Source organism: Arachis ipaensis, chromosome B3 (genome assembly GCF_059453495.1).
Source record: "Arachis ipaensis isolate K30076 ecotype BB chromosome B3, ASM5945349v1, whole genome shotgun sequence".
NCBI lineage: Eukaryota > Viridiplantae > Streptophyta > Magnoliopsida > Fabales > Fabaceae > Arachis > Arachis ipaensis.
The window spans coordinates 142,956,184-142,982,891 of NC_142438.1; the positions used below are offsets into that span (position 1 = coordinate 142,956,184).

The following is a 26,708-nucleotide window of genomic DNA, read 5'->3' on the forward strand; positions in this document are numbered from 1 at the left end:
GGTATCAAAATTGTTTCTTGTAATTTAGGTTGGGAGTGTAGATGAAATAGAAATAATATGCTAATTTATACTTTTTATTTTCATATGTTAATTTAGACGTTTTTTGTATTCTTTTATACGAATTGGCGTGTGAGTATTAGAAAAATATGCTATATATTATTTTTTATTTCTGAGAATTATATACTCATATTTTATTTCTCAATTTTTTAAAGTTGAACTACAAATTATTTACCATAATTACCAATAAATTATGAATAAGTATAAAAAAACTAATTTTTAATTAATCAACATTAGCTAATTTTTTTTATTATTATGAAATTATTTTTTTAACTCTCATTGGGGAGGAATTGAGGATCATAAACCTCAAACCTAGGTGTGGGAAATTAGGAGGCAATTCATTTGCCAATCAAACCAGGCCTCCTATCCACTAGGCCTGAACATGATCATGATCATGTATGTGTTATTGGTCCCATCAAGTTTCATTTGCTTTAAATAATCCCATGTCATTGCATTGCAAAACTAGCAAGGGTTTGGACGTTTGGTGCTGGTGGCCTGGTACTTAGGATCCCAACCTAATGCATGCCTAAACACTTATTCACATTTGGGCTTTCAAGCCTTTATCTTCTCTTTAATCTTGGTGATTGCCAAGAACATGAGCCTATAGAAAACAATTATCCCAAACATGATAGCAAGATCAACCCACTTATTGTGTCCCATTTCCACTTGCCATATATTTCTCAGTATCTCTTTATCACCAATATAGGTGCCTCTGTCTCCACCTTGATCTCTAGCCAACGTTAATCCAAGAAACTCATTCTTGAACAATCCTTGGAATGCATACTTATGAAAAGAAACAAAGTACATGGGATATTTCCAAAATGGTTTTGGGAGATCATTTGGCAGCCTATAGAACCCAGCAGTTAGGATCATCACTCCCACAATTCCACCACAGATTGTGATTCCCATGTTGGGGTTGGAGAAAACACTTGAAACAACCATCATGAGGCTTTCAACCCACATCACACATGCAAATAACACAAAAGAGAAGTACATGAAGCGTTCAAGGCCTCTGTGGAGTCCAGAGAGGTAGTATGCTATTACTCCCGGAATCAGTGACATTAATAGCACATATGGAACAGGAGATAGTGTTTGGCTGATCACAAATGCAGAAACACCATAATGGCCATTCAATCTCTCACGCTGGTATACCTAAAAGAAACAGTCACCAATATTGTAGATAGGGTGTTATATATATATATATAGTGTTTACATTATTGACAGGATGTTTGTGTTATGCTTACATTAATTGACTGAATTGAATTCTCTAGTATAACAGGCTCAATTTACATATTCTATCTAAAACATCCACCAATACATCCTAGACTAGGAATTAAACCAATTATTCAACTACATTGTTGAGAGCAATTCTTTACCTTCATTTGCTCCACAAATGGGGGGAATCCACCAAGAAGGGTTATGAAAGTTAGGACTGATGCAACAAAAGAGACCAGAGATCCTCTAGCCTGCAATATATATGCATAATAAAAATAACTATTCATATATGCTGTGATGCTTCAAATGCCATGATTGCTTTGTTTGTGGTTTGTGTCCGTGTTCGTTACCTGAATTGATGCATCACTTGAAGTGACATCTAAGAAGATAGTGCCCAGACTTAGAGCTGCTATGGTAAAGATTGCTATGCGTAACCAGTAATTGCTTACATCACGAAATAAGTGTAGCGAAGATCTTCTCAAAAGAATGTTGCACTGAGTTATAAACGAAGCTTGTCTTCTTTTCCTCTCCACAAAACCATATTCCTGAATTCATAAAAAAGTTAGTCCTTCATGTACATCGCTGCTCTTCGATCAAAGAATATGTTAACTGCATACTTTTTCACATATTGTTGCTACTTCCTTCCGGACTTGCTTACTAATTTTAGATGATGAATAAAACTTCACAAGGATCTTAAAGGTATCTTCATTCTTCATTCCTATGTGGAAACAGTCTTCTTCGACCTAGAAAGAGTAAGATATATAAATTTGCAGTTGCCACAAATAATGCGCTCTAATTAAGCATTGAAATCTTTAATTACTTTCTCACCATTTTGAAATCCTTGTTTATGATCCTCAAGAAATGGTCAGCAGGGTTGTGGAGAGGTGGACAAGGAAAGCCACGTGAAGCAAAAAACTATATTCAACCAAAATAGGGAATTTCTTTACATTAATAAAAGACAAAAAAAAACATAGATTTTCCTGATTGTCCTTTACAACATTATTCACCAAAATGTCTTGTCTCTACTTATGAAGTTACAACAATTTGGTTATTTACATTTTGCAATATAAGTCTTGGAAAGTTACAATAATTTACACTGTAAGTTATAAATGTAGAGAGCATTGTGCTGCTATACATTTTTGAGAACTAAACAACGAACCTTTGTAGCTGCAGAAGTGGGGCCAAAATATACAGTCTCACCGCAAGAGAGAAGGCAAAGGTCTTGAAAGAGTTGAAAAAGCTGACTACTAGGTTGATGAATGGATGCAACAATGGTTCTTTTGATGCCATCTCTTGTCTTTAGACTTGCAATTCTGGTCATGACATAGTAGGAAGCAGCACTATCAAGTCCACTAGTTGGTTCATCAAGAAGGAGAAGGCTTGGGCTGGTGAGAATCTGAATGCAAATGCTGAGTCTCCTCTTTTGTCCCTCACTGAGGCCTTTCGACAAACACCCTCCAATCATTGTGTTGGTGGCATCTTGCAGACCCATTTGTGTGATTGTAGAGATTGCTCTCTCTTCCTTCTCTCTCTTCGACATTGAGTTTGGAAATTGAAGCTGCGCTGAGTAGTTCACTGCTTCTCCAACTGTCAGTGTTGCTAATACGGCATCATCATGTGTTACGTATGCCTCATTTCAAAAGATAAACAATTAGTTAATTAAGTAATTAATAGAATTGAGTTTAAAGAGATTAAACTAGATTGAACCAAATTGGACCGCATTCTAGTCAATAAAATAAAACCCAACTAACTTGGGCTATAATATTGAACGTTGTTGGTGTGTTTTACTCACCGATGTTCCATAAGCCAGTGCTTCTCTCCGACCATTAATCAGAATCTTCCCTGTTTGCTTTGTGCTTGAACCCAATCTTCCTATGGTGTAAAAAATGTTGAGAATGCAATTGGTTTGGTGTAAAAAATGAATATGTTTTGAGAATGCAATTGGAGTCATTATTCAATTTCGTCTTTAAAATTTAAAGTTAGATTTATTTTCACTCTTAAAATTTTAATAGACTCAAATTAAATTTTAAAATTCATAATTATAATTTACATTAATTTTTGAGTTAACAAAAAAAAACTCCATTAACAATGTGTTGATTTAGTATATTAACTTGTTGTGATTAGGATTTTTTATCTAACTTCTATGTGATCAAAATTTATTAGAATTATAGAAATTTGATTGTTGCTCTTTCAGAATCACAAAATTTTCAAATTAAACTTGTTAGCTTCGTGAGGATATTAGAGAGTCAATCAAGCTTCTAAAGATCTACTAGATCTTAATAGTCATATAAAATCTAGATGAAAAATCTAAATATTAGTAAGTTAACATATAAAATTAACACGTCAATTACAGAAATAAGCTCAGGACTAACATGAGTTACTATTGTAAATTTCAGAGATCAAATTGGATATTAATTTCTTAATATTGTGTTTGATTGTTAGAAACTGAAATTAAAATTTTAGTCTTAAAACACTAAATTTCAGTCTTTTTAATACTTCTAGAGAGTAAAAAGAAACACAGAAGATTGAACTTTTTAGAGACAGAGTTAAAACCTTAATAATATTTTTTTTCAAAAATATTTTATTTAACTTTTTAAATTTTAAATTTATCCATCAATTCTATATTTATCTTAAATAAAATATAATATTAAGGCGTAACTCAATTCAATACATTTTATACCAAACACAATAAAAAAATAAATTTAGTCTCTGTCTTTTAATTTTCGTCTCCGGTTATAAAAATTCTATCAGCTAATATATATATTTGATATAAATAATAAATTTTGAATATATAGAATAAAAAAGTTATTTAGGTGGAGCCCTAAGAAAAGGAATTACCAGCTAAGGCATCAAGAAGTGTGGACTTGCCGCAGCCAGAAGGACCCATAATAGCCAAGAGTTGGCCTGGCTTAGCATAGCCAGTTAAACCCTTCAATATTGGTTTCCGACCATATGCATATTTCTTTCCACTTGGAACACTCACGTGCAAATCCTTCCATGTCAAAAATATACCCTCCTCCTCAATGGTAACAAATTCTTGTTTATTATGATTAGATTCAACAGCAATAGAACTAGGCTCATAATAGTCAGGGAAGGTCATGCTCACTTATAATATGCTCTTTCATTATTGTACGCACGCTATTTATCATACACACACAATGCTCTGCTCATTTGGCTTCTTCTCCAAACTTGCTATATCCTATGAAAACCTCTTAGTGCTACGGAACAATCAAAGCACATATATATCATTATTTAAATCTAATATTGATCTTTTTAATCCTCGGAATCTTTTATCTTATATCATCAAGGACAAGCAGCACTAATGAGGGTAAACCAACCTTTGACTACAGAAAATCTTATGGATTTGATTATATATATATATAGTACATCATAATAAAAATTAGAGTTTACAAAAGCAATTCTATAATAAAAATTTTGACTAAAATTAATTAACTAAAAATTAATTTTCTGTACTTATTCTTAATAACATTATCAAAATTAAAATATCAATTTATAGAACAAAAAATGTTAAATATAAAGACTAATGTACGATTTTGTAGGTCAAAAATATAAAGGATAATTACGGTGCGTAAACTCAACTTGGACAAAATTTTGACCCAACCCTCCCAAGCAAGTTCCATTCCCATCCTCCAGTGAGTATCGAACCCGAGAAAGATGGTTAAGGGATACAGACCCTCATCCATCTATGCTAACTTGCGTTGGTACGGATTAATGTATTGTTAATGATGATAATTATGGTGCTGGGCTTTTTTGTTGTCCATGTATATTTTACTCCTTTGACATACACAGTTTTTATTTGGACCATTATTTTTGTGGATGCTAGTTGTGGATAAATTCTTATTCTTTGTTTTGCGAAAATAACAAAAACAACTCATGTTCTTTATTACCAGAAAGAAAAATACTTTTTATTATTTTGTAGAGTTTTGACATAGCAATGTTTAATTTATGAAAGATGTTTTAATTTTAAAATTAACTTCTGAAGAATGAAGATGTTTAAAAAATCTAATAGTATTAAACCCTATAATCATGTTATGTTTAAATAATAACAATAAATGCAGTTCATGATAAATATATAATAATATTAATAATTTAACCTATGATGAAAGCTTAGGTTGATTTAGACGTGGTTTAGTAAAATTTTTAATTTTTAAAAATAACTTATAAAAATTAATTTTTAAAAAATATCTTTTTAAAAATAATAATATCTATATTTGATAACTCACATTAAAATTAGGTTTCAATAAGTACAAGTAATAACAATTATGTTTAGTAAAATAATTTTTAAGATTTAAAAATATTATAATAAATATAAATATAAGAGTTAAATTTGTAAATATTTTAGATTTATTAAAATGCAAGAATAAAAATGTAATAACCTATGTTAAATGTTATTGCAAAGAAGTAATAAGAGAGAATTTGAAGAATAAGAAGAGGATTTAAAGAGAGAGTAAGTGTTATTCAAGCATTATGAATGAACCAGTAGTTTTTTCTTATTCTGCAGAAGTAACAAGTTCACCCTTATATACAAGTTGAAGCCATACTAAGTAACAAACTTCTGCCTAATAATTATAACAACTTCTGCCTAATAATTATAACAAACTTGAATTTAAATACTTGTATCTATCTTCTTCGTTCCTTATTTAGCTAACTAACAATATGAATGACATTCCCCCTTAAGTTGCTAGTTTTGAGACAAAACTGACAACTTACAATTTGAATTAACAACCGCCACAAAACTCATACATTCCCCCTAAAGTTGGGAGAATAATGTCCAACAATCCCAACTTGACGTAGAAAGTCTTAAAAAGAGCAGGTGCAAGTGGTTTGGTGAAGATGTCAGCATTTTGTTCTTTGGTGGAAATTGGTAAAAGTTTGATAAGACCTGATGAAGATTTTTCTCTTACGACGTGGCAATCGACTTCGATGTGTTTAGTGCGCTCATGAAAAACGGGATTGGCAGCAATGTGACGAGCGGATTGGCTGTCACAATAGACAGGAATAGGACTAGAACAAGGTAAGCCAAGATCAGACATAAGATAAGAGAGCCATTGAGCTTCACAAGTTGCTAAGGCAAGAGCACGATACTCTGCCTCTGAAGAGGATCTGGACACTGTCAATTGTTTCTTGCTCTTCCATGAAATGAGGGAGGTCCCCAAGTAGAAACAGAAACCAGAAACGGACCTTCTTGTATCGATGCATGATGCCCAATCGGCGTCAGAGTAGCCCGAAAGCAACAAATCTGAGGAAGTTGAGAAAAATAAACCAGCTGCAGGGGCTTGTTTGAGATACTTTAAGACACGAATGACAGCTTGATAATGAGCAGTGGTTGGACAATCAAGGCAGTGACTGAGTTTGCCAACGGCAAAAGAAATGTCAGGTCTTGTTGTGGTAAGATAAACAAGCTTGCCAATTAATCGTCGATATGAAGCCACATCAGAATAGGGAGGAGTTGAATTTTTACTTAACTTGTTAGAGTAGTCCATAGGAGTAGATACAGGTTTACAATCAGTCATACCATAGTCAGCTAGAAGATCAAGCACATATTTTCGTTGATTAACAGCAATTCCCTTGCTTCCCCTGGCGACTTCTAGTCCTAAGAAGAATTTAACATCCCCAATATCCTTGATTTTGAAAGCCTCGTGAAGGTGTCTCTTGGTAGATTCAATCTCTTGTATATTATTCCCAGTGAGTATGAGATCATCAACATAGGCTAGGGCAGCAGTGAATGTCTCACCGGTCCGTTTTGTGAAGAGAGAGTAGTCATGTTTGGATTGAGAATAACCAAGAGATGTGAGCATAGAGGTCAGCTTAGCATTCCATTGTCTACTAGCTTGCTTTAATCCATAAAGAGATTTTTGAAGCTTGCACACCAACCCGGTTTGAGAGACAACAAGGCCAGGAGGAAGTTGCATGTAGACCTCCTCGTCAAGATCACCATGAAGAAAGGCAGTGTTAACATCAAGCTGGTGAAGATGCCAATCTTTCGCAGCAGCTAAAGCCAAAAGAAGTCGTAATGTTGTCATTTTGGCTACAGGGCTATATGTATCAAAGAAGTCAAAGCCTTGCCTCTGAGTGTACCCTTTTGCAACCAGTCTTGCTTTATGTCTCTCAACGGAGCCATCGGGCTTCAGTTTGAGTTTAAACACCCATTTACAACCAATGGCTTTCTTTCCTATGGGTAAAGGAGTGAGGGTCCAAGTCTTATTTGTAGCCAAAGCTTTTAATTCAGCGGAGATAGCGTCTTTCCAACAAGATTCAACAATAGCCTCCTCATAATGTTTGGGTTCAACAAACGATGCAATAGCCACAGATAGTGTGTGATGTGTCTTAGATAAATTATGAGAAGAAACATAGTTAGAAATTGGATACCTTGAGGATTTTGTCACAGCGGAATCAATTGAGGTTTGAAAACAATGAAAATCATTAAGATATGCAGGTTGTTTCTTTTCTCTAGTAGATCTTCTAATATTGGGAAGTGAGGGTGGAAGTTGTGAGTTATGTTGTGCATGTTGTGATGCAGGTCTAGGAAGAGAGGGAGATGCTGATGCATTAATATGAGTGAAAGGAATATTATTTTGAGGTGTGATGGATGCATGAGCTGTGTCGGAAATGAATGTATGACCTTGTGGTGGATTGTGCGTGTGTAAGTAGTCAAAAAGTGTATCAAATGCAATGGAATCATGTGCTTGTGCAGGAGAATGAAAGTTCATACTATTGTCACTAGTAGTGGATGCAGAATTTTTGAAGGGTAAAACATGCTCATAAAATGTCACATCTCTAGAAACTATGAGTTCATTAGTTTTTAAATCCAAAACCAAAAAACCTTTGATGCCGTGCTTGAATCCAAGGAAAACACGTTTCTTTGCCCTCGGATCAAGCTTTTTCCTTTGACAAGCAAGAGTAGAGATGAAAACTAAGCAACCGAAGACCTTGAAATTTGTGAAATTAGGTAATGTGGTGTTTAAAATCTCAAAAGGAGTTTTCTGAGCTAATAACTTGCTAGGAAGACAATTAATTATGTGAGTTGCATATGATAAAGCAAGATCCCAATAACAAGATGGAACGGAAGAATGAAACAAGATGGCTCTTGTGACCTGTAGAAGGTGTTGATGTTTCCTTTCTACAATTCCATTTTGTTGGGGAGTCTCTACGCAAGACCGTTGATGCAAAATGCCTTTAGAGTTAAAAAACTGTTCTTGAGAAAATTCTTTGCCATTATCTGAACGAATGCATTTTATATGTGCATTAAACTGTGTTTCTGCATAAATAATGAATTTTTGAATTAAGGGAGTAGTATCAGATTTTAGTGACATAGGGAAGGTCCAAGTGAACCTGCTATGGTCATCAACAAGAGTAAGAAAATATTTATTACCATGTGTTGAAGGGATATTGATTGGACCCAAATGTCAGCATGTATAAGCTCAAAACAAGAAGTTGATTTTGAAACGCGCATTGGAAAAGACAATCTTTTATGTTTAGCATAGTGACAAGAATCACAAGGATGCATGCTTACAGTTTTATTGAATTTAAAACCATGAATGGACGGATACAATTGCTGCATAATTTGCAATTTATTAAATGGTAAATGTCCTAATCTAAGATGCCAAAGTGCAGTAGGGTCAGTGAGTGACGGTGAAATGGTGCCAATGCTCAATGCTGTGTGTTCCTTAAGTGAACGAGAATTTTTTGTGAGTGCATATAACCCATCATTGATTTCAGCTGCTCCAATCATCCTCATTGTATGGTAATCCTGTATTTCACAACCAAACTTGTTAAAAATGAATTGACAGTCAAGTGAAGAAATCAATGCTGAAACGGAGATAAGATTTAATGCAAAATCTGGGAGGTAAAGCACATTAGTGAGATATAATGAATTTGAAAATTTAACTTGACCAGCTATAGTAGCAACTAAGATGCTTTGATTTGGCAATCTGACCCTAATTGGATTTATTTTAGTGTATGAAGCAAATGCAGCAAGACTAAAAGTAACATGGACCGTGGCACCTGTGTCAATGACCCAGGATTCATGACTATGAGGTGAAAGAGAAGACATAACCACAGAGTTACCTTCACTTGAAGACTGTGGATTTGTGGCAATAGTAAATTGATTCACATTTTGAGGATTAGGTGTTAAATGGTGTTGGAGAAGAGCTAACAGGGCGTCCTTTTGCTCAGCGGTAAATGAAGTACCTGAACAAGCATTCTCCTTATACAAATCAATGCTATTGTGACCATCAGTTTCATCGAATTTCACTGTGACACTATTAGCAGATTGCAGCATTTTTTGCTTGAGGTGGGGAGGCAAGCCATGCTTCTTGTAACAAGCATCAACAAGATGACCGATTTTTCCACAGAAGGAACACAACCTCGGAGGTCCTCTTCCACCAAAATGTTTGCCTCCTCTGCCTCCCCGTATATCTCTTCCTTTTCCTCTACCATTCCATGATAGATTGTAAGTGGCATTCCGATCTACTGCATTGATGAGGACTGGAGAACCAAGTGAATCAGTCCCAAGCACCTGCCGTTCTTGCTGTAGAAGCAAAGCAAAGGCTGTATCAATGGAAGGCAAAGGAGTCATCATCATGAGAGTTGACCGAGCGGTAGAGTATTGCTCATTGAGGCCCCGAAGAAATCGCACAACAAACGTGTCTTGCCGATAGTTTCTTATCACTTGAAATCCACAAACACAAGTAGATGAACAAGGACATAGAGGTATCGGCCGAAAAAGTTCTAATTCCTCCCAAATTGTTTTCAATTTTGTGAAATATGAAGTAATGCTCAAGTCGTCCTGTTTAGTAGAAAATAATTCTTCATCTAATTCTGCAATTCGAAAAACATCGCCTTGATAAAATCTCCGTTTCAATTCTTCCCAAATATCATGAGCATTGCTGTTCCAAATGACGCTGCTAGCGATGTCCCGACTCAGTGAGTGTGTGATCCAAGAAGCAACTAGAGTATTACAGCGATCCCAAGCTTCAAAGGTAGCATCATCCTTGGATGGTGGTGGCAGAGAACCATCCACAAAAGCAAGTTTATTTTTGGATTTAAGAACCATGCGCATTGACCGAGACCAATAACCATAGTTTTTGTTGTATAACACAATTGGAATTAGGGATTTACCAGGTTGTTCACCGGGGTGAATGAAGAAAGGAGTAGATGGATCCATGATTGGATGCACTGGATGTTTGGAGCTAACATCTTGAATTGCATTGAGTTGAGTAATTAAATTGGCAAGAGTTTGTAGATCAATATTGCCAAGGGAGGAATTCGGAGACGGTGGATCTGAGTCCATTGAGGAAAGAGAAAAAAAAAATGCGTACTGGGTTGTTGGAAATCAAATAAGGTAGAAGAACTTCTTCTCTAAAACTCGTGATCGGAACGCATCATCAAATGCATGGAACTGTCTCTGATGATGACATTCTCATCAGCTCTATCGTGTGAGTTAAGGAGAAAAGAAATGAGAATGATGAAAAAGAAGAAAAGAAAACAGAAGGGATAGGATGAAGGTGATGCAGCATTGCAATGGCAATGGCTCACCGCACCATGTTAAATGTTATTGCAAAGAAGTAATAAGAGAGAATTTGAAGAATAAGAAGAGGATTTGAAGAGAGAGAGTAAGTGTTATTCAAGCATTATGAATGAACTAATAGTTTTTTCTTATTCTGCAGAAGTAACAAGTTCACCCTTATATACAAGTTGAAGTCATACTAAGTAACAAACTTCTGCCTAATAATTATAACAACTTCTGCTTAATAATTATAACAAACTTGAATTTAAATACTTGTATCTATCTTCTTCGTTCCTTATTTAGCTAACTAACAATATGAATGACAACCTAAAATCCTTTAATTGAATAAATGAATTGTTTTTTTTGTAGTAAAGAAAGAAAAAAAATCAATATGTTAGGGTTTATATTGTAGACTTTAAATTTTAGAATTTACAATTTAGGGTATAAAATTTACACTAAAACTTATGTAAATAAATTTTTTTGGTCAAAACAAACGCTAAATTATCATTTATCAAGTGTCTCTTACTTGATTGAAACTATATTTAATCTCAAAATTTACATAAGAGGTCATTCTTGACTAAAGTAAGATGTTATAAGTCTCGAAATACACTCACCTCTTTCCAGAAATTGTATCCTACACCAAAACTCATATAAATAAAGTTTTTCGGTCAAAATGAGAGCGAAAATATCATTCATCGCGTGACTGGCCCCTCACTTGATTGAAACTATATTTAGCTTCAAATTTTTGTACTTGAATGTGTTGAATTAGATTTTTAGTAATTTTCTAAAAGAAAGCATGGAAGACTATCTTGCTGTCAGAAAGTTTTGTGGTTGGATGTGTTGAATTGGTTTAGTAATAAGGATTTATAATAGAAAAAAATTTTGCACCATATTTTCATGATTTAACTGCATTTATTATTTTAATAATGAACAACTATACTATCTATTCTTCACAATTTTTTTTTCTCTATTATTTTTTCCTATTCAACATCAACTTCTTCTCAAGATCTTAATTAATTGATTTTAAAACTCTAAACATCCATCAGAACTTCTTTCCTATTATTTTAATGGCATAAGATTATAAATTTATAAACTTAAAAATTATTGTGTCATAAAATATAAAATTTTAATAGGTAATAAAATTGACTATATTGTATTGACTTTAAAAATAAATATGATACTAATAAATAAAATTGTCATAAATAAATTTTAACAAAGACAAATCTTTATGAGTATTACTATCAATAAGAAATTATTCTACTTTAAAGACAAATACTATTTTTTTCCATAATATTTTTTATCTCGGTAGGCTGAATATTAATCTACCAGTTAACCAATAAGATATTACATACACAACACAAAATTCAAATTCCTAATATTCAGTTAAATAAACAAACTCAACTAATTCAAATTAATTAAGACAAATATTAATTATTTTTAATTTAATATCTTTAATATTAAAAATTATTAAACTTTAATTTTAATTATAATTTTATAAAATATTTATAGTAATAATTATTATATATATTTTATTTAATTTTTTAATAAATTTTTTTTATATATTTTTATATATACTACACGAAAACACACACTAATACATCATAAAAATAAACTTATTTGCATAAAACAAAAAAATCCAGTGATCACACTTTTTCAAAAATAAATAATTATATTACTTATAAAAAAAAAACACTAGATCCCAAAAATAAGGACGTCCATCATCTTAATTACTCGGACAACATAAAATATAAATTTTTCATGCCAAAAGAAGGATAATTTACATATATTTCTAAAAAGTCCAACAATATAATTAGCATCATTAATTATACGTTAATCTAATATACTTAATTTAAATTTGTGTCAACATAACCTGCATTTTTTGCGCCCCCAATTTTGAACATACAACAATCACTGTGTAGACAAGATAAATACGCGTCCCAAAACAAATTATTCCACGTCTTTTCATTACATGCGAGAAAAAAAAAGTCATTAGCATGATAGCATCAGTCCAAAATTTAACCCAACCCATGAGTTCATGACCAAAAGTTGAAACTTTAACCCAATAAACAATGAAATATTTTAATTCAATGTTGTACTCGTGGCTGAGGCTCGTGTTCTAGGCAAATATGTTTATCACTTGTTTTTTTTTGTTAAAAATTCAGAATGTTTGTCTCTTAAAAAATCACACTAAATTCTAATTTTAATGGTTGAAAAAAAATTTCTAGTGTAATAGGTGAAAGTAAATTATGTATGAAAAAAAAAATATTATACTCTGATTTATTTATTAAAAGCATAATTATCAGAATTGAATCGAACCAGTTAATTTGACTGAAAAATTGGTGACTAGTAGTTTGACCAGTTCGATTCGTGCTTAAAACTAGACCTGTAGTTGATCTGGTCAACGGTGATCAAATCTGTTAAAAACGGGCCAATTTGTACTTAGGATTGCTGTTGACTTGTGCAGATCCACCATGCACCCGCGTGCTGCCGAACCACCAAAGGAACATTACATCCACAATGTCCCCTCTTCGAACCTTAAAGCCAACATTTTTTAGTTTAATTTCCACTACTGTTGAAGGCTTGAAGCGGACAAGTGGAACTTTTTCGATGGTTGGGCGGCACGCGGGTGCATGGTGGACTCGCGTGAGTCAATAGCAGTCCTAAGCATGAATTGGTCGGTTTTCAACGGACCGTTGACTGGGTCAAGTGCGAACCGAGCCGGGAAATTAAAAGTAGCGTGTTTTTCACTTTTTCGTGACTATGTATTGAATTATTGATTCACATTCCTTAGTTTTACATTTGTCTCTGGTAAGGAAAAAACTCTTGTTTTTTGCTTTTTTATTTTTTATTTTGGAAGGATTCAGAGCTGTGATCTGTCTCATAAGTCATAACTTCCATTTGAAGAAGAATTGAAGTGACACATATCATGCAAATAAAATAGCAGCCCTAATTTTGAGTGAATATAACACCAACAACATCAACAATGCAAACTGAAACAACTACAATTAAGAAACTTGATCTTAGCCCTTTTTCACACAAAATGACTTACTGGCCTTTCAATTGCAAAAGCAAGCTGTTGTAGTTATTGTAAGAGGAACCACCAATTGATGTGGCTGCTTCAGCCTTGTGCTTCCACTCCATGGCCTTGTCCCTCATTTCTTTCCCTTTTTGCCCCTCCATGAGTTCCCTCACAAGCCCCTCAACCTGCTCTCTCTTAACATCACACTCAATCTCCATCCCAATCCCCCATTTGTTGCATGCATAGAAGCTGTTTGTTTGTTGTTCTGCAAAGAAAGGCCAACATGCCATTGGAACTCCCTCACATATGCTCTCCAATGTTGAGTTCCACCCACAATGTGTTAGAAATCCGCCAATTGATGCATGACACAGAACTTTCTCTTGTTGGCACCACCCCAATACCAATCCCCTCTCACATCTTTCAATCACATTCACATATTCATCACTTAATTTCTCATCACCATTATTATTATTATCATGCACAAGATTAGGCCTTATGACCCACAAGAAATGGTACTTGCTATTAACCAAACCCCAAGCAAATTCACTTAGTTGCTTTGGTGTCATAATCACTAAGCTACCAAAGTTCACATAGACAACAGAACCTCTGTCTCTTTTATCCAACCATTCCAAGCATTTGCTGTCTTCCTTCCACAGATTCAGATCAATTGACTCCAATTGAGTATTTGAATTTGAGAGCTGTTTGTATAGCATTGATAATGGACCAATGGAGTAGACATTGGAGTATTTGGCTCTGATGGCATCCAAAACCTCTGATTCTAAGTCTTCAAAGGTGTTAAGGATAACCCCTTTGGCATGCATAGCAGTGTTCACTTTTACTATGTTGTAATTGAACATTACATCAGAAGGATTAGTAGTCCTAAGAAATGTGGGAAGGTCTTTTAGTCTTGCTCCTTTCATTGCTGGAATCCAATCAACTTCAGTATCAAGATATCCATCAAGCAGATTCTTCTCATCTGAAAAGAATAAATTTTTACTTTATTCTATTAAAAAATTGTATGATACAAATAAAAACTTGTCAAAATATAATACAAGAGAGTACCTTTCAATGGGAAATAACCTCTTTTCCGAATCTCTTCAAAGTTAATGTATCCCAGCATGCCACAGGCACTAGGAGTGAAAAACACAAAGTGAGGGATGTGGAACTCTTGAGCAACTTCCGAAGTGAACCACATAGCAGCATCAGAAACTATGCAAGTAACAGGAGGCACATCATCATGGTTTGGAGAAACAAGGCTTGCAATGAGTTTTCTGAAAGAACACAAGCCTTCAACAGGAATTGTTGTGCAGAGTTGTGGGAGGTCAAGTATCCCTCTTTGGTTTCCCTCAGGCAAACCATCAGATATGGTGTCAAACCTGAAATTTTGGAGACCCTTTAGAGAGGTTAGGCCTCTTGATTTGAGCAAGCGGTCAAAGTTGAATTGTGTGTGGACAAAGGTGACATAGAAGCCACTGAGGTGAAGGAGTTTTGCTAGCTTTAGCATTGGGTTTATGTGGCCTTGTGCTGGAATAGGAACACAAACCACATGAGGCCTAATTGCTGCATCCATTTCCACTCACAAAGTTATGACTTCAATTTGAGTGGTGCATACAACATGATAAGTGTTGCTTTCTTGTGCTTCATTTTTATAGGAGAGTACTTTTTTTTTTCTTCTTCAAAATTTAACGATAATGACAAAACCGGGTCATAGGATTTACAAATGCAGCACAAATAATTCTGATTTTATATACTTTAATAGCCGCCATTGAAATGGATTTAAAGAATAGGAAAAATTTTAACTGTACTGAAAAAATTAGTGTTTCAGTTATTTTAACCATTAATTTTAATTAATATATATTATATGTATTTCTTATAATTTAGATTAACCGTTAAAACAACTAAAACACAAGTATTTTTGATACACTTAAACTCTTCCTAAAGAATAAACTTTTAAAATTGTCTTCGAAAATTTTTTTAATGAACCGATAAATTAATGATTATTGTTACAATCTTGTCCAATTTGTATATTGTTTTGTGTCATGTAGGTGTAAGCTAAGGTTGATGGTTTGTTTCTGGAATATTCATTACGGCAGTTTTGTCTATTCTTAATCTTTACAATAAACAATTTTTATTAATTTTGATAAATATTGGATTTTTACAGTAATTCATTATTTTCAAGTTCATATTTGCTTAAATTCTTTTATTCTTTATATGAATTTATTATGTATTTGTTATTTTATTCATATATTACAAAAATTAATATATGAATATAAATTATTTACGTCTAGATTTTAAATGTAATAATATAATAATTATCCGATTTAAAAACCAAGTTAATTTTATAACAAAGCTTATAACTTACTGAAAGGATCCAATTTTCCATTGATTCCTACTCTTATAACTTGGTAACAAAAGATTCTCAAAGGGTGAGAAAACAAGTATAAAGTGAAGAAGAAAGTAGAAACACATGAGAAGGTTACATTTATTTATTCTGAAATGAGTTATGTTACATGTTCATTAAAATCAGTCACTAAAGTTAGTCACCAGTATAAAATATATATTGAAATATAAATATACATTGAAAATAAATTAAATCATACATGTATTTATATACAAATACATTATTGGCTGATTTTGGTGTACAAATAATATTTTTGTTCTCGAATATATTGTCACGCAAAATATTACAAATCTAATTAAACGAATTATAGTTCAAATAGTATAATCTTTCTATCCTTTCGGATTCAAATCTCACTCCTAACTTTAAAAAAAAAAATTACTTTTTTACAAATATTCAACCGTAATATTCCAATAAGCAAGGTAGTTGCACTATCCTTTATTAAATATATGAATTTAATTTTGATGTATTATTAATATAAAATAGTTTTATAAGTGTATTTAATTATATAATATTACATTAATAAAAATATTTATTTTTTATTATATTAACGATATAAATGACCATTTAAAAAGATAAATATAATTACACAATTCTATAAAATATTTTATACTATCAACGTATCAAAATTAAACTCTAAATATATTAGTCTTTAATAGAATAAAATAATGGTTTGATGCTAAATATTTATAGATTACAAGTTAACCTTTATTCTTTGAAAATATTATTTGAACAGAAAAATTAAATTATTTGAGATTTTAAAAAAGTAGGCAATTAATTTGTCAATTTTATTTATTTAAAGGCATATATATTCAATGACAATTACTTTTAAAATTATCGTAAGGGTTTAGGATTTAATAATTTAATTTAATGCTGCTAGAGAACTAATTAATAATATTAATTGTCATTAATTAGTGGTTATTTATTTTTTTTTTAAAAGATATAAAATTAATGATAATTAATTGTCTATTCTTACTCTAATTCATCTTTTATCATTTATTACGTAAATACTAATTCCTCTTTTCAAAAAAAATTTTGAAACTCCAAAAAACAAAAAGCACAAAAACATAAGATAAAGAATCATCCAAATCCTAAAAAAAAAATACAAAACATAGAAAAAAGAATCATCCAAAACTAATAAAAAGAGTCATCCAAAATGTAGAAAAAAAAATATAAAAAACTAGTTAAAAAAATCATCCAAAACCAAATAGGAGGAGGAGAAGAAGAGCCGTAGGGTGGCCGACGACGACGTCTTGGACGGCGTTGCATGGATAGTGGGAGGATTCGCAGTGGCGTGTTGGGATGAGTGAAGGATTTGGCATATATCAGAGTAATTGATCGCGCGTCGCGAATGGAGACCTAGTGGTGGCTGCGTCGCGATGAATAGAGAGTCGTGGGGTGCGAGTGGCGAGCGATGGGAAGTCGCGATGAGAAGGTGAAGTAGAAGTGTGATGGTAGCTGTCTTTCCTGCGCGAACGGCAGATGAGGTCGCGGAGAAAGATACAAGGACGACCGGCAGATGAGGTGGCAGAGAAAGATACAAGGACGACCAGCGATGGCGCGCAAGGACAGTGCTGTGACGACGCTAAAAGATAAATTAAACCACACATGTATTTATACACAAATATATTGGTAGATGATTTTAGTGTACAAATAGTATTTTTGTTCCTGAATATATCGTCACGCAAAATATTACAAATCTAATTAAACGAGTTATAGTTCAAATAATATAATCTTTTCATCCTTTTGGATTCAAATCTCACTTCTAACTTAAAAAAAATATTTTTTTGCAAATATTCAACTGCAATATTCTAATAAGCAAGGTAGTTGTAGTACCCTTTACTAAATATAAGAATTTAATTTTGATGTATTGTTAAGATAAAATAGTCTTATAAGTATATTTAATTACGTAATATTACATTAATAAAAATAATTACTTTTTATTATATTAACGACATAAATAATCATTTAAAAAGATAAATATAATTACACAATTCTATAAAATATTTTATAATTTATACTATTAACATATCAAAATTATACTCTTTTTAATAGAATAAAATAATAGTTTGATGCTAAATATTTATAGATTACAAGTTAACCTTTATTCTTTGAAAATATTAGGGTATTTGAACAGAAAAATTAAATTATTTGAGATTTTAAAAAGTAGTCAATTAATTTGTCAATTTTATTTATTTAAAGGCACATATATTCAATGACAATTACTTTTAAAATTATTGTAAGGGTTTAGGATTTAATAATTTAATTCAATGCTGCTAGGGAACTAATTAATAATATTAATTGTCATTAATTAGTGGTTATTTAATTTTTTTTTAAAGATACAAAATTAATGATGATTAATTGCCTCTTCTTACTCTAATTCACTTTTCATTATTTATTACGCAAACACTAATTCCTCTTTTCAAAAAAAATTTCGAAACTCTAAAAAACAAAAAACACGAAAATATAAGGAAAAGAATAATCTAAATCCTAAAAAAAAACATACAAAACATAGGAAAAAGAATCATCCAAAACTAATAAAAAGAATCATCCGAAATGTAGAAAAAAGAAACATAAAAAACTAGTTAAAAAAATCATCCAAAACTAAATAGGAGGAGGAGAAGAAGAGTTGCAGGGTGGCTGGCGACGACGTCTTGGACGGCGTTGCATGGACAGTGGGGGGACGACTCGCGGTGGCGTGTTGCGACGAGTGGAGGAGTCAGCATAGATCAGAGTAATTGATCGTGCGTCACGAATGGGGATCTGATAGTGGCTGCGTCGTGACGGATGGAGAATCGTGGGATGCGAGTGGCGAGCGATGGAAAGTCGCGATGGGACGCGAGGAGGGTGAAGTAGAAGCGTGATGGTAGCTGTCTTTCCTGCGCGAACGGCAGATGAGGTGGCGGAGAAAGATACAAGAACGACCGGCGATGGCGCGCGAAGACAGTGCTGCGACGACGCTAGCGGCACGAGGACGAAATCGCGATAACGTTGAGCATTGAAAAGAGGGATTAAGATTTGTGGTTTTGTAGGATGAATAATAAGTAAAAGTGAAAATAAATTAAGATAAATTTTGATTCAAAAATATTATTAATATCAATTAATTAAATTTTAAATTTATTAATTATTATTAATTGAGTTATTCAATTCTTCGCTAATGAACACTTACTCACTTAGCTCTCTACACTTTTTCAATTTAATTTATTAAACGAAGGATAAGACGGGCAGATTAGCTTTGCTATTAGAGGTCGACAACATAACCACTTAACCAATAAGAGAATTTTTCATCACTTACGTCTTACGTCTTCCGTCTAGAATTATTTGTCCTTTTGAACAGTGCTGTTCAGCTATTCAACCCTTTTTATTTATTTCACAAATCACTAATAAATATGCGTAAACGACTTGCCAAATTGAAAAATAAATAATCTCTTATTTGATAAAGTTTTTTTGAAAAGTATTTATGTTTTTAAAAATATAAATATCTCAAATTGTATTTGATAAATAAAAAATATTATTTGTATTTGACTATTTTCAGTTTCTAAAAATTAAAAGTGTTTTTGAAAGTATTTAAAAAAGTTTAAAATTAACTTATAATTATTCAAATTAAAGAAATATAATATAATCTCATACTTAATAAATATCCAAAATTATCAAACCAAACTTCATTCAACTACTATTTTTTAAGTTTAGTTAACGTGTGTTTTTAAAATATTTTTTAAAATGATTAATTTTAAAAAATTATATTAAAAATCTCTACAATTTAATTTTCAATATATTTATTATATATTCATTAAAAATTAAAAAAATTTAACTAATACTAACATTAACATAATATCCTTACATACAACTGATAACAATGCACCAACATCAATTCATTCCAAATCACCACTCATTTATTTCAAGATTTTAGCAGAAAGAAACATAGATAGTGACGGGTTCAGAATTTAAGTAATATGGGCCAGATATAAATATAAGAATTAAAATAATTTATAAAAATTGTTATATTTCATTTGAGATTAGAATTATATATATTTGACACTCAATTCATCCCCCTTAGTAGTTTTGTTCATTGGGCTTGCATGAGAACCACAAAAAAGCATCACTCCACTGGTAATTGGACAACTCAAAACCAATCAACCCATCATTTTTGTAACAAAAATTAGGAAAAGTATAGGTACTAACATATTATGTGCCAACTTGTTTTGAACAATAATTAATTATTATATTTTAAACACATATATAAAGAGACACATCCAAAAAATATATTTATAAAGACACTTTCATTAAACACTCTTATAAATAAGAGGAGAAATTCTTCGCATACAAGTCCAATTAAAACTAACGCTCAAAACGCGCTTCGAACCGTTCTTCTTCCTCTTCGTCTTCTTCTTATTCTTTTCTTTCGTTTCTTGTCTTCTCTTTCTCCTCCTTCTTCTTCTTCTTGCTGCACGTTCTTCTTCCTCTTACTCTTCTTCTTCTCCTTTTCTTTAGTTTCTTGCCTTCTCTTTCTCCTTCTTCTTCTTCTTGCTGCACGTTCTTCTTCCTCGTCTTCCTCTTCTTCTTCTTCATTTACGTGCTTTTCTCTCTGTTTTCTTTCTTCATTATTCTCGATTTCCATTGTTTTTTGACATCAAGCTCTGAAATCGTTTTTGAAAAAGAAGAAGCAGCAGAAGATAAAGAGGAGAAAGAGAAAGAGTTCTAAATTATGCATAAGGTGTACTTCAACGAATTTTGGGTGTATTTCTGTAATCGTTTGGGTGTATTTCTGAAGTTCCATTATTTTCAAAACGATTTCAAAGCTTGATTTCATAAACCATGAAAATCGAAAAAAAAAAAACGAAGAAGAAGAGGAAGAGGAAGAGGGTAGCAATTTGTAAGATTTGTAAGTCCAAAAGACTTGTATGTGTAGCAGGCCTCAAATAAGAGTTGACAGAAATGTTGTTGGTAACGTAGCGGAATTGCAAAAATTAATATAAGAGAATTGTTAAGTAAAGAAGTAAGATATTTGTTAATTTTCATGTATGGGTTTTTTAATGATATTTTTACATAAATATGTTAAAAATGATAGTGACATCATTAAAAATTTAAAATAGAAATAACATATCCATTTTGTAAGATACACTACTTATTCATGAGTTAAAAAATCATACTTATACAAAACAATAAAATTTTGGTTCTTAAATTTTTGTATAATAATTTTGTGTATTTGATTGGGAAACGACTTGCATATTGCATATCATGCATGCCCCCTTGTACAAAGAGAGTTGAGTTGCATGCCTAGAAAAACTCAAAACAAACCATAATAACTGTGAAAGCAGCTCGTGATTCTGTAATGTGTTGGAAAGTGGAAAATGAGTACCCGTGAAAAGTCAACAGCGAACAGTTTTGACATGCAACTCATCATAAAGAGTGGCTTCATGCCTTCATCAATCATTGGTGTTAATTTCCAACTCATGATAGAGATAAACACTACGACAGTCACTGCAAATAACGTTAAACAAAGCCTGTCACATTTTGTTTTGGCTTCAAACTTTGGTTGTCTTAATCAAAAGACTAATTGAGGGAAGGAATCCACTAGAGAGATGCCAGCTTTTCATATTTTGAGAGGATGCAAAACGTGACTTTATAAAATTTGCTGTAATTTAGTCTCATTTTCAGTTCAAAAGATTTTAATTTTAGTGTGTGTGTGTGATGTAAATAGCTATTTTTCCCCCCACTCAATCATAGTTAGGCACTTTATATTCTTGAATCCAATAAATCAGGCCAAATTGGAAGCCAGACTGTAATAAATTTTAATTTTTTTGTAGAGGAAAAAGAGAAATTGTAGGTTTGTAACCCATTTTGAGAAGCAAAAGAAATTAAAGTCAAGAGCATCTGGTTCCAATATGCCTGCTTTAGTTGTGAGAATAAGGAATAGAAAGAAGCATATATATTTATATCTTTACCAAGATGCTAATCAGATACGCCATTCAGTACAACACATATTTCTAGTTTCTCACTCTCTTAACCTCTTAAATTAAAGTGGTTGATTAATAATTATTATTCACTGGTGTGGGGTTCCCCTTATAACACAGAATTGACTAACCTTCAAATGGGACCCTGTCAAAAGTTAGCATTTGGATTCTACATTTTGTGTGTCTTTCTTTAATCATCAAAACACGCTATTTGGGTGCCACACTTTCTAGTTTTTGAATAGACAATGCAATGGACCACAATTTTCAGGCATTGGAAAAGTGTACTTCACGTTAATGTAAATGAAATGCATGCAAAAAGGTGATAGATATATTGTAGCCTGATCTGAAATTGCGTTTACCGTTCATTCTATATAGAGCTATAGATTTCTTAATCCAACACTCTGCATTCATTATGTATATATATGTTGGTGATTCCTGCATAATTGGCATATAGCAGAAACTAATTATAATTATAAGTACTGCAAAAAATGGAAGCTTCACTTAAGAACAAAAGATACAAAAAGATTATTGTTTCATCCCCCACAAACACTACTATTCAACGTTGCTATGCTTGCAAAAATGTTTGTAATAGTTCTCAGCCTAGTGCAGAAGCAAGGTTCTTTTGCAGATGGTGTAAATCTGAGTGTGTAAGTGTAGTTACTTCAAGAACAACTCCATACCTATGTTCTACATGCCACAATGTTAGTATTCCAACTCTGGGACAAGAGAAATCCAGGGAAGTGTGTGGAATATGCAGCCAAGTGAAGAAAATTGGAACAAAATTTTTCAAACATGGTTATCCGGATAATCGAAACAAAATTGGAACTTTGCTAAGCAGAGAAGCACCATCTTCAAAGGCTTTATCTTCCTCCTCATCATCCTTCCCAGGCAGACATAGCAAGCGTGCAGTTCTCTGTGGAGTTTCTTACACAAAAATGAAATTCAAGCTCAAGGGAACCGTTAATGATGCTAACAACATGAGGGAGTTGCTGATTAAGAATTTCAAGTTTCCAAATGAGTGCATAAGAGTCCTCACAGGTATCTCACAAACTTTTATCTGGCTACTATAACTAGCATGTAAAAATTATTCTCTGCTTTCTGTTCATTTCCATGTCACATATTCCTTTTCAACTTTAGAATACTAAGAGTTGCACCAATGCTAAGGGATTGAAATGGTGATTAATACCAACAAAATGAAATGCAGAACAAGAGAAGAATGCTGATTTAATACCAACAAAACATAACATCATGGAGTCCTTAAGGTGGCTTGTGAAGGACTGCCAGGCAGGAGACTCCTTGGTCTTTTACTTCTCGGGGCACGGCCTGCAACAACCGGATTTCAAAGAAGATGAGATTGATGGCTTTGATGAAGCTCTCTGTCCGGTTGATTTTATCAAAGAAGGAATGATCATTGACAATGATATAAATTCTACCATTGTTTGGCCTCTCAAGAGTGGTGTCACACTCCATGCCATTGTTGATGCCTGTCACAGTGGAACCATTCTTGATCTTCTCTATGTTTATAATCTTGAAAGGTAACTACATTTTGCGGTTTCTCTTATTTCAATTATTGATCTATTGTATGCTTATAATCATGATTCATCAAAATAAAGTACAATTTTGAGGTTTTCTACTTTTGTTATGTTTTGTAGACTTTGTTTAGTAATTAGTAAATATAGTAGGATAGAAAATACAAAGATGCTAAGATAATTAAAAATAAGAATAAATTACCATTTGTACCCATGAAAGATACAGACGCTGATAAATGTATCCATATAAGAATAAAACGACAATTGTAACTACAGAAGATGGTTTATGTGTGCCAAAAGTACCCTAACAGACCAATTGCGTAACCAACGTTTGGGTACTTTTGGCACATGAAGGCCATCTTTTGTGTTACAATTGTCGTTTTATTCTTATATATGAATATATTTGTCAGCGTCTGGATATTTCATGGGTACAAATGTTAATTTATTTTAAAAATAATTACTGCATTTGAGCATTTCAACCTCATCATAGCCCTTGTAAAAGTTTCTGTTGCATGCTTGAAGGAACATTTGGGAGGATAACAAGCCACCATCAAAGGAACCTATCAGAAAACATACAAGTGGGGGAGTGGCAATTTGTCTCAGTGCATGTGAAGATAGCCAATCAGCTAATGATAGCACAGTAAGCAAATATTAAATTACGGTAATACTAGAGAGACAAAAAATATAGCTCAAACTTACCTTATTTAATTTAACATTCATTAATTTTAATAATAATTAATAAATGTTAAATAAGGCAAGTTTATGCTGTTTTTAGCTAATTTTTTTTTTGTTACCAAACATTTCCGATTAAATTAATAATGAAGTTGAATAATGTAAGATACTTGTTCACACTCTTGTGGGTTTTGCCAACCTACATAGGTCTTTGGTGGAAAAGGAATGAACGGTGTTCTTACTTATCTTCTCGCAAAGGCAATAAGGGAACACCCTCAAATAACTTATGGGGCATTACTAGACAAGTTACAGATTGAAATTAAAAAGATTAATAGAAGTAGATGCCGTAGCAGCATCTTGCAACGTATCTTCCATCGAAAAATTGTACAGGTTTGATTTCAACTAACATTTAACCCTTTAGTTTCTTAACAGTTTATGATATAGTTTTTGTGATGAGACTAAATATACTTTGCAGGATCCCCTTCTCTCATCATCAGAGAAATTTGATGTTTCTACAAAAATATTCGCATTGTGAGCATGTAAGAGGATCTGAATTGCTTGTTTATTGCATATTCTTTGATTAATGTGGATCAGCATCTGTATCTAATTTGAAGCTTTGCACCAACAACTATGGTGTAGTGTAAAGTCCAAGTTTTTATTATGTTCGGTTCTAATAAATTATTGAAACGTTATGAATGAATGAATATTTTCGCTTTTCTAAGTATAGCTTAGTTTAGTAGTGTTGTAATCGACTTGGATTGGTCAAGTGGTCAGTTCACTCATCCGCTTAAATAAGTGAGTGTTCGAATTTAGCCTTATGCACGTAGCAACCTATTAAATAGAGTTCGAATCCGCATCCGTTTAATCTTTGACCTGTCAATTAGGAATACTGTGGTCAACAAAAAAAAAAAGTTTAGTAGTATTGTGTACCTCTTCTTTCAAATCTGATTGAAGAAGCAGTTGGTTGCCACCAGCGAGAAGATGGAGGGCTTGGCGGTGGATCGGAGGAGTCTCCGTCGTACCCATTTCGCGCCAAATTTAGGTGTGTATAACGTACACAAGCATTAAATAAGAACAAAAAAAGGAAAAACAAAAATTCTTGGTTATTTTTCTTTTAAACATTTTAATAATTAAAAGGTTAAATACACTCTGATTTCAAGTGTTCAACCTTGAAAAGTGTTTGTTTAAAAATTAAAACACAAACTATACGTATATTAATTGTCTAAAAATTAGATGTGTTAAAATTTTATTTATAGAAAAATTATAGATATAAATATTAATATATTCAAAAGTGATCAATTTTACATATAATCTTTTTAATAAAATCGTAATATAGTTACGACTTACGAATTTTTTTTTTAAATATTATTTTTAATGAACTAAATTATTAAAAATTTAAAATAATAAAACAATTTTTTAAAGACACGATTAGAATTAGATCTTTTAAGAAAAAGTTGAAACATTTAATTATTTTGATGGACCACAAGTCCACTACATCTCATCATTAAGCGGCAAATTTTAATCCTCCATTTTTCTATATTTTATATGAATAATTGAAATTTAAAAATATGAATTTTGTTAACATATGTTCTAAGGAAATAGAGTGAATACCCCATCCGACCCCTGACAATTATCTCGAAAGGACAACGACAAGAAAAAAAAAACACCCAATCCGGCCCCTGATAATTTTTTGTTGGGACTGATTAGCCCCTGTGCCAAAAAAAATAACATTAAATTTCTTTTGGTACAGGAGCCTCATTGTCCTTTCGAAGTAATTGTCAGGGGCCGGGTTGGATTTTTTTTTTGTCAGGGGCCAGGTTGAGTTTTTTTTTTGTCAGGGCCTCGTTGTCTTCCAAGGTAATTGTTAGGGGTTGATTTGGGTTTTTCTCAAGGAAATATTTTACGGACAAATTTTAACAATGCTAAAGAAAAATGTTTTACTAATTATTGAAAAGATTTTTATTTGTTTTCAATATATTAAATACACCAAAAAGATAATTAAATTCTAAAATTATAACCAAGTTAATCATATCTTTTTAAAGAGCCTTGCACTTTTTACTTTACCTAAAGTGAAAAGTTAATTCCCCGTGAAATTTTGTTACAACCCAACTAATCGCTTAATTAGTTGGTTAATCTATTAGAGATTGTTAGAAATATAAATACTGATTAGTTGGTTAATCTATTAGAGATTGTTAGAAATATAAATAAGAGTATTGAGTATTGTATTGAGTACGAAAATATTAATAAATTGGTGAATTCTTTAGAATTCTTTGGAAATTGGTAACTTCTCGCAAACAGAATTGCAACAGAATTATTGAGTTTGTTTGGGCTGAGT

The 26,708-nt window shown here is 32.4% G+C and overlaps 3 protein-coding genes across 3 annotated transcripts; 1 reads left to right on the plus strand and 2 right to left on the minus strand.

The window, feature by feature from the left end:
• Window positions 1-367: 367 nt before the first annotated feature.
• Window positions 368-3,186, minus strand: LOC107633885 (ABC transporter G family member 1-like). The gene is made up of 7 exons (XM_016337479.3): window positions 3,065-3,186; window positions 2,432-2,902; window positions 2,101-2,187; window positions 1,890-2,015; window positions 1,623-1,817; window positions 1,434-1,523; window positions 368-1,209 (listed from the first exon to the last, which is right to left on the minus strand). The coding sequence occupies exons 2-7, from the start codon at window positions 2,810-2,812 to the stop codon at window positions 610-612; spliced, it is 1,479 nt and encodes a 492-aa protein (XP_016192965.2). The 5' UTR covers window positions 2,813-2,902; window positions 3,065-3,186; the 3' UTR covers window positions 368-609.
• Window positions 3,187-13,675: 10,489 nt separating this feature from the next.
• On the minus strand, window positions 13,676-15,468 carry LOC107631645 (7-deoxyloganetin glucosyltransferase-like). Its single transcript, XM_016335154.3, has 2 exons — window positions 14,883-15,468; window positions 13,676-14,796 (listed from the first exon to the last, which is right to left on the minus strand). The coding sequence occupies exons 1-2, from the start codon at window positions 15,388-15,390 to the stop codon at window positions 13,847-13,849; spliced, it is 1,458 nt and encodes a 485-aa protein (XP_016190640.1). The 5' UTR covers window positions 15,391-15,468; the 3' UTR covers window positions 13,676-13,846.
• Window positions 15,469-22,412: 6,944 nt separating this feature from the next.
• LOC107634739 (metacaspase-3-like) lies at window positions 22,413-25,094 on the plus strand. The gene is made up of 5 exons (XM_016338161.3): window positions 22,413-23,210; window positions 23,377-23,707; window positions 24,224-24,341; window positions 24,581-24,763; window positions 24,849-25,094. Exons 1-5 carry the CDS (start codon window positions 22,661-22,663, stop codon window positions 24,906-24,908), a joined length of 1,242 nt encoding a protein of 413 aa, XP_016193647.1. The 5' UTR covers window positions 22,413-22,660; the 3' UTR covers window positions 24,909-25,094.
• Window positions 25,095-26,708: the final 1,614 nt, after the last annotated feature.